The sequence below is a fragment of the Arachis ipaensis genome, chromosome B10 (assembly GCF_000816755.2).
Source record: "Arachis ipaensis cultivar K30076 chromosome B10, Araip1.1, whole genome shotgun sequence".
Classification (NCBI taxonomy): domain Eukaryota; kingdom Viridiplantae; phylum Streptophyta; class Magnoliopsida; order Fabales; family Fabaceae; genus Arachis; species Arachis ipaensis.
The window spans coordinates 2,766,872-2,776,525 of NC_029794.2; the positions used below are offsets into that span (position 1 = coordinate 2,766,872).

General features: G+C 38.1%; 1 protein-coding gene across 1 annotated transcript; it reads left to right on the plus strand.

The window, feature by feature from the left end:
* LOC107622864 (GDSL esterase/lipase At5g45670) lies at positions 7,791–9,640 on the plus strand. The gene is made up of 5 exons (XM_016324919.2): positions 7,791–8,075; positions 8,155–8,279; positions 8,362–8,607; positions 8,805–9,051; positions 9,128–9,640. Exons 1-5 carry the CDS (start codon positions 7,832–7,834, stop codon positions 9,409–9,411), a joined length of 1,146 nt encoding a protein of 381 aa, XP_016180405.1. The 5' UTR covers positions 7,791–7,831; the 3' UTR covers positions 9,412–9,640.

The window sequence follows — 9,654 nt, forward strand, 5'->3', positions numbered from 1 at the left end:
ACTGTGAACAAAAGAAAACTTACCTTTTTTTTACACTATCCATATGAAGGACAAATTAGATACCAAAATCACTTAATGGATTGCCTTTTTATTTTTTAAAAGAAAAATATTACCTATTCTTTAATATTACGTGAGAGAGATTAAAAAAATAAAAAGAAAAAAAAACTGAAATTTATATCAAATGACTCCAATTCTGATCTCTCTATATATGTAAGTAGAAAGTATACATTGGTTGCTATATTATTATCCGATAAATTCATTTTGTTTTTTATAGAGACACAATAATTGAAACATAATGTTACTAAAATAATGAATCGGTGTACGTTGTTACTAACTGTTAAATAAATAAGGAAAAGTATAGGTAACTAACATGATTTTTGAACAATGTGTAAACAATGTGAATTAATAAGGTTAAAAAAAATAAATTTAATTAGTAGTATTAAATTAGAGTGTAGTGTATTTTCATTTGATTGGTGGTTGTTTATGTTATTCAAAATTTTCATTGTTCCACTAGCACTCCCCAATAAATAAATACCAAATATAAATATGTGTGGACTAAGAATCTCCGACATCAATATGTGGTCAAGCTAAAAGTAAGTTTTAAGATTATAAAAATCTAATGGTTATTAAATCGATAAAATTAAAGAATTAAAAGTTTAATTAAAAGATAAATTAAATATCATAAAATAATATAATTATATGTAAAATATATTTTTTTTGAACAAAAAAAGTTTAACACACTAAAGTGGAGCAAATAGGAAATGAAGACAATAACAAAAACAAGAACATAAACACGGTATAAAGAATCTAATCTGTTGTCATCTCCGTCATTGCCATCAATAACCAAACGGATCAACCCCGCACCATTCCCTATAACTCAAAAATGATCTATTCTTAATAGCATCAACTCCTGTCACAGAGTTCTGGAAAATTCTGCGATTCCGTTCGAGCCAAATGTTCCAGACAACTGCAAAGAATCCTACCAACCACTTCTTTTGCTCAGAGTTACCACCAGGCATTTCAGTCCAACTCTCAAACAGCTCTTTGACCGTCCCTGGAATTGTTCAAGCTCTATCAGCACTTGTCAACCTCGCGCACCACACATGCCATGTAAACTCACAGCCAAGAAACAGATGATGCACAAATTCTATATCATTTTTACACAAAACATAAATATTATCACTATAATGTATAATTCCTAGTCTACTCAGTCTCTCTTTAGTGTTGACTTTGCCTACTAAGACGAACCATGCAAACAGTTCGACTCTTGGAGGGACCAATCCTCTCCATATGGTATTAGTGAAGCTATAGCTTGTGATGTCCTTCGAAAGAGTCTCTTTCTGCAGCATCTGCATAAAGGAAATAGTAGAAAAAATACCTGTCCTGTTAAATTTTCATATAATTGTATCCTCTCTATCAGATGCTAGTCTGACTAGTCGTAATCTGTCATGGAGTTGATTGAGTAACTCTAGCTCCCATTGGAATAATTTTCTCCTCCACTGAAAGTTTCATATCCACTCTAACCCATCCCAAAACCCACAGTCTCCTATGACAGATCCTTGTTGATTTGAAACAGAGAAGAGTCTTGAAAAACTACCTTTCAAAGAGCCACCTTATAACCAATCATCCTGCCAGAATCTAATACGTCTGCCATTTCCCAACTCCATAGACAAACTACTTATCATCATATCTCTTACCTCTTGTTCTCTAATATTAAGTTGGCAAATATCTTTTCACGGGCCACCTCTTGATGGTAAAGGCTGTTTTGACAACATTACAGATGGGTTCAGCTAATTACAAGAACAAATCACCTTCTTCCACAACGGGAAATCTTCCTTCGAAAAGCGCCACCACCACTTGAAGAGAAGCGATACATTTCTGATTAAAGCATCCCCACCCCTAAACTGCCCAAATTTTTCGGAGCTTGCACCAATTCTCATTTCACAAGAGGTATACCATTACTCCCATCATCTTTACTCCATAAAAACCTTCTTTGTAACCCTATAATCTTTTCTGCAACCGCCTTTGCCATTTTATACAAGCTTAAGTAGTATACTGGCAAGCTATTGAGAACAGACTTTATGAGAACCAACTTACCAACTTTGTTGAGAGACTTCGCTTTCCATAGGCTCAGCTTATCTTCCACCTTATCAATGATTGGTTTCCAAGTTTTCACCAGCCGAGGATTTGTACCTAGAGGAATTCCCAAGTATCTGATAGGTAGAGTAGCTTCAGCACATCCCAACAAACTAAATATATTTGCCACCCATTCCTTCAGCACATCCCAGCAGAAGTCTCTTATAGTTCACTAGCGTCTTCGTTTCCTGTAGGCAAAATAATATGGTGTCATATGTAAATTGGAGATGCGACAACTCTATGTTGTCACTCCCCACCAACAATGGAGAAATGCGGCCATTCCTGACTGCCTTACCCACCATCCTGTGCAAGACGTCCACGACAAGAACGAACAGAAAAGGAGAAAGAAGATCTCCTTGTCCAAGACCTCTCTCCATCTTGAACGGCTTGGATGGTGACCCATTAATCAACACTGACATAGACGCTGTAGTCACACATTCCTTCACCCAAGTCCTCCATCTAAGACCAAAACTCATCTACTGTAGCACAATATCCACAAAACTCCATCTCACACTGTCGTACGCTTTCTGAAAGTCCAATTTGATAATTGCCGTCTGCTTCTTGCGCAATTTCAGCCAATGGACCGTCTCACAAGCAATGAGAGCACCATCGTGTATTTTGCGATCTTTTACAAACGCATACTGAGTCTCTCCTACTAAGCCTGGCATCACTGGACGCATCCGTCTCACCAGTACTTTGGATATCACCTTATAGACACACCCAACCATACTAATCGGCCTTAGGTCTTTGATTTCCTTTGCTCCCACAAATTTTGGAGCTAATGCTACCCATGTTATATTCACGTCCGTTAGTAGCTTTGCACTTTGGAAGAATCCCAACACAGCTATAATAAATTCTTGACCAATCTCATCCCAACATTTCTTTATGAAGTTCATATTGTATCCATCACTACCTGGCACTTTGCTGGACTCACAATTCCAAATTGCCTCTCGTATCTCTTCCGGTGATGGCATCACCTCTAACAATGCTGCATCGTCGTCATCAATCTGTTTTACCAACCCATCCCGGATCTCAATCATAGGAGCAAATTCATGCCGATACAGATCTTTATAAAATCCTGTAATAGCAAGTTTTATTCTGGCCTGGTTCCTCACTAATCTGCCATTAATTACTAGATAATCGATTTTGTTGTTCCTCCTTCTAGCCGACGCCAGGTTATGGAAGTATCTAGTGTTCTTGTCCATATCTCTAGCATGTTGAGAGCGAGACATCTACTTCCAATGGATCTCCTTTCTGGCATACCACTTCGCGTAACAAGTCACAAGAGCCTTCCGTCTGGCCTCCACTGTTCCGTCATAGCTACCAGCACTAACCATATCATCAATCTTCTTAATCTCCTCCTCGAACTTCTTTATCCTGTCATCCATGCCGCCAAAATTTTCCTTATGCCATCTCCTCAGCAGTATCGTCAAGGCCTGCAACTTATTAGTGAACTGAGCCTCACCCAAATTCCGCCACTCATCCTTCACCATTCTCGGAAACCCTTCATGTGTAAACCAGGAATCCAAGCTTCGAAAAGGTCTTGGACCCGCACTCAATCTTGTATCTTCTAGAATCAACGGACAATGATCCGATAGACCTCTTGGTCCCCCTTTCAATCAAGTATCTAGAAACTCCTCAAGCCACTCCATACTAACCAGAATCCTATCAATGCGGCTACAAGAACAACCTCAAAACTATGTGAACTGCCGATCAGTTAACGGTAAATTCACTAACTGTAAATCTAGCACCCATTCCTTAAAATCTTCCGCCATAGCCGGCAAACTAACAGCGCCTTTCCTTTCCTCCAACCTTAGTATCTCGTTGAAGTCCCCATGAAATAAAACGGATCTTGATTGACATAAGCTCACAATGTAGCTTAACTCCTCCCACATCATCAGTTTCTCCCTTCGCGTATGTGCTCCATACACCAAGCAGAATGCACAGTTCAAGTCATTTTTTGTCAACAAACCTTCAACGCATAGCCAACCATCCCCTTTATAGCAGTTCGACCGTTTAAACAACAAGTCATCCCACATTAACAATAGGTCGCCAGACGCACCTACTGATTCTACATAGTCCCAACCCCACAAACGTACTACATCAAACTTAGTCATTACCTCCCTCTTAGTTTCAATCAACCCTAACATATTTAATCTATAATTTTTCTTCAACTCTTTCACCATACTTAACTTCCCATTTCCTCTTAGTCCTCTAACATTCCAGCAACTATAAATCATTTAAACGAATTTTTACACACCTTGTTATGTTGTTTGGGCCTGCTCCTCCTAGCTTTCTCTTTCTGTTTTGCCATCCTTTTCTTTGCCGCAAGGTCCTCATTTTGGCTTTGTAAAATCGCCATAATGTCTTCCTGTTCATCATAAAAAATCGCACCAGATTCCACAGCTAACTTCCATGTTTCCTTATTTTCGGCCATCTGTTCTTCCTCCGTAAACCTTTGGTCAACAATTTGATTTATGACTTCTGCTCCTGTTTCGGATCCAACATCCTTAGTAACCCGTTCTTTGACGTTATCATGTTTCACAGCTTTGTCTTCACCTGTACTACTACCACATCGTTCTCCCTCTCTTTCAATTGCAATATTTGGCCCCTCTGGTTTGTCCGGTCCATTCTTCCTTCAGCCAACTCCTCCTCCTCCAGCCCTTGGTTGTACCCTTTCACCATGTTCGGCGCTACCAAGCTCTTCTCCATTATACTACAGCCGCCCCATGCTTGGCTTCCATCTGGCGCTTCCAAGCCGTGCAAGCCTTGACCATGCATCACGCCACCTCGCAGCGCACAAGAACGTGACTCATAGTCCCTGGCAGCGGCGTAAACAGGAGCATGTGAGAGTTGGAGCGCTCCACTCGTGCAGCGTTGCTCATCATTCACAGCAGAGGGGCCCGCCTGCCTAGAATCGGATCCCATGAGCAGCCTTCGAATCGGCCCAGCTTCCTTGGCACAATCTTGTTGAGTGGGCAGACCTAATTGGTCATGATATGGAGGCCCACCAAATTGATGGCCCAGAAGGAGCTTTGAATTATAACATTCGTTTTGGGCCTTGTTATTTGCAAAACCCACACCCTTCTCTTCCCGTCCTTTGATCTTGTCTTCAAAATTCTTGGACCCACTTCCTTTATCAAAACAAACCTGTGTAACCGTTCTTTCTGACTCAATCTTCGCACAATCATCAAAATTCTCACAATCAGCCTCCCCATTAATTTCTTTAATTCTGAACGAATCCGTTATCAATTGCAATTGATACGGATTTAAATGCTCTTGATTGCATTCGTTCAAAAAAATATATGATGTTACCATTCTGCCCTTATCTACATCATTGTCGTTAGCCCGTGTCATGATTAGCTCAGCCGCCGGATCCCACACCGCCGCCATGGCCACCATTCCACCACCATGTGAACTAGAGCTTCCACACGTTGGCCTGACGATTGCATCTTCCGTCAAGCATTTTTTTTCCATATATCTCACATCCCACCTCCTTTACAAAGACATCAAAGCCACTAGTGCCCACAGTGATATGCACCCATTCCTTAATTATATCAAACACACAAGTGTCAATTAACACTCGACCAACACTGAAAGATAAGGCGGACTTTGTCATTTCATGACATTTTACTACTTCCCCCCATAGACCGCCTATCGTATTGAATGTACCCACTGACCAAACATGTAGGGGCACTCCATAACATTCTAACAGACTCTTCTAGTCTCACTGCGTTCTGATTCCTCCCATCGCCAAACGCTATGAAAGAATTGCAAAAAGCTATTCATTTTGAAGGTATACGCTTCCTCTGCGTTCTTCACAGAATCAAAGACTAATAAGGCTTTATATGTTCCAAGTTCTCTGACTTCAACAATCTGAGGAAAATTCTTGCTGATTGCTTTCTCTAACGATTTGAAATCAATAGCCGTCATCGTTCCTCCGACCAAGCTCCTCAGCAGCTAATCGAAATTCTCTTTTGCTATTGGGACTTCAATCTTCTTCGTCCAACCATTCTCATGCGGGTCCTTGACAGAAGTATCCTTCTTTGTTTCTTCCACTCTTGTAAGACCTTTCTCTCTCTGAGGATGCCTACTTTCTTCAACAGATCTTGCAATGTCTCCCTTACGTAGCTCAGTGTTCTTCCATTCCATTGGCCTTCTATACTTAGCCTCACTTATGTAGATTATCTTCCCCCTTATGCACGTTTGATGCATTTCTGATATAGCCTTCACAGCCCCCCATTTCGTTGTATAGCGAACAAACGCAAACAAAAGAACCTTCCCATTTTTGATCTTTCAAGCAAGATAAATGTCATTGATTCGTCCTGTCCAATGGAACAAGTGATAAAGTTCTTTCTTTTTTCGAAATATCTTGTGATAGATTATTGACAAAAACGGTAAAAGAATCATTTTCCAAAGGTTGATACTCTTCTCGATTCCAAATCCCAGGATCCTTTACCGATAAATTCCTAGCTCTACCTCACTCAGTGTTTCCCACTCTCACTCTCTCTCTCTCATCTCTCACTCAATTAATTTTACCAATTTAATAGATTTTTTCATGAATTAAACCAGTTTAATAGTTAATTTAGTTGAACTGAACGATCTGATCCAATTATCATTATCATATAGTACATTCCTATCTGGCTATCTCTCTCATCCCATTACGTTTCATTTCTAATGACAATGAATAACGAAGTTGGTATATACGATGTTGTTCAAGTTAATAACTCCCTGCCTTAAGTGGTTTGAGTTGAACTTATTATGGTGTTCTCTCTTTCCATAGATATTATGGTATAGTATTTATTATATTTCTCTCCTTTCAGAGCAATATCCCATCTACAATATATTTTTTTTATTTAATTTTTTTAGATATATAATATTTTAACATGGCATTATAAGTCTATGACAAATTCAAAATTCAATAAAAAGCCTGTAACATATTTAGCCATTTATATATAATTATTCATATATACACTTTATTTTGCAAACATAATTTTTTATGGAAAAAAATAAAAAAAATAACATTAGTTGTCACTTTTAACATTTAGCTCTGCATTTAATGGTACCGACATAATTTATCGTTGGTCTCAGGGAAACAGACCAGTACAATAGACCACAAAACTTGTTAAGCTGCCTTTGGAACAAGAGGATAAGATGGTGGACTAGAGAGTGAGATATATAGGTTCATAGGACATTGAAAAAACATACATATTAGAAGTAAAGATATCAATACTTTTATTTTTAGATTATACATTAAAATGGTACATTTTAAATTTAGTATTTCTCCCTTCTTCTAAATAACTATTTTAATACTAACAAATATTACTATATAGCTTCAATCACTTGGACATGGTGTGTTTCTCTGTTTAGGCCCCACTACTCTATTATGAATATTACCATAAAAATATTATTTATATATCAACAGCAACTTTTGTGTTTTCTGGCCAGCACTTAACCATCAAAATAAAAGTGAGTCATCTCCCACCATTAGATGTAATTTCACACCATTAAAAACACTATTAATGACTAATTGATGATTACAAAATACCAAAATTGCTCTCCCCTAACATTCCTCTAAGTAATATTATAATAATGGATACACACTTTTCTCATTGTGATTGGCTCGGCACTATGATGAACACTCCCTCTCCTATAAATACACATTTAATGTTGGTATTGTGTGTAACTAAGAGACATGGCAATGGCATGTGAAAGGAAGAAGATCCTGTGGTTGGTTTTGCATCTTCTTATGGTGGTATTTGTGAAGGGAGCACCCCAAGTGCCATGCCTTTTCATCTTCGGTGACTCACTTTCTGATAGTGGAAACAACAACGATCTTGCAACCGTTGCCAAAGCCAATTTCAAACCATATGGCATTGACTTCCCTTTTGGCCCAACCGGAAGATTCACCAATGGCCTAACCACAATTGACATAATTAGTAACAATACTAACACTTCTCTTCTCTTTAAACTTCAATTAGTAATATTCATTAACTAATTAATAAATTATTATTTCAGGTCAGCAACTGGGATTTGAGGAATTCATCCCACCCTTTGCAAACACAAGTGGCTATGACATTCTTAAAGGTGTTAACTATGCATCTGGTGCTGCTGGAATTCTTGTGGAGAGTGGCTCTCATACAGTAATTAATTTCTTTTCTTTTATTATTTCTTCAACTTAAATATAACATATAGTTTAGTAACTATATATACATTGGGTGGTAGGGTGCTGTGGTCAGTCTAGGACTACAGATAGCACATCACAGAGTAATTGTTTCCAGAATCGCCAGCACACTCGGAAGTATGAACAAAGCTCAGGAATATCTTAGCAAATGCTTGTATTATGTGAACATTGGCAACAATGATTACATAAACAATTATTTCCTGTCACAATTGTACCCAACAAGCCAAATCTATACCCCTCATCAATATGCACAACTTCTCATTCAACACTTAGAACACAATTTACTGGTATTCATTCAAACCAACTCTACTTTAATTTATATGCTATGTTATATCTTATAGAATTGATCAAGTTTGCACTACATGAGGCTTGAACTCAAGACCTGTTCAAGCCTCATGATAAAAAAAAAGAGCATATGCCACTTGAGCTAAGGGTCATTGTTATAGTTCTCTGCTGATTAATTATTATTGTTTGTTTGGTGTAGGATCTGATTGATGTTGGAGCAAGAAAGTTGGTGATAGTTGGGTTGGGCCTTGTAGGTTGCACTCCAAATTCCATCAGAACTTTTGGAACAAACGGATCTTGTTATGAAGAGGGAAATGAAGCAGTGTCCATTTTCAATAGCAAGCTAGTATCACTGGTGGATACTCTCAATTTCAACCTCTCTCCTTATTCCAAATCCATCTTTATAGACTCTACAGCAGTTGCCATTGCAAATACCAATGCACCTGGTACGTAATATTATAATACGTGTTCTTTTTTGTATAAAATACTGTATGGACTCATGTTTTGTACGTATATCTGTAGGCTTTACGGTTTCAACAGTTGGTTGCTGTGTTACGGGGTGGAGTGGAGAGTGTATTGAAAATGAAGAACCATGCAATAATAGGAAAGAGTACGTGTTTTGGGATGATTTCCATCCCACAGAAGCATGGAATCAAATAAATGCAATAAATTCGTATGCTGCTACCAATCCATCATTCGTGCACCCTATGGATATCAAGCAACTTGTTGACCAACAAGTCAATATCATGCTACCGGAATTTCCACACCACTTCAAAACACACCTCACTACTACTAGTGCCCTTTAAAATTAAATAATAAAAAAATAAGGTACTTATATGATCCGATGAATCGTTATTAGTGTTAATCGAGGAGAATAAATGGACAAGTTAAATTGTGGAGACGGGAGATTAGAGTAGCTTGTTTATTAGCTACTATATCTCGTATAAGCGGTGTTTTTATATATAAATAAATAAATGTGAGAGAGTATGTACCTTGTGTAGTGATTGAATAAAAATAACCGTTAATTTATATATATACTGATATACATG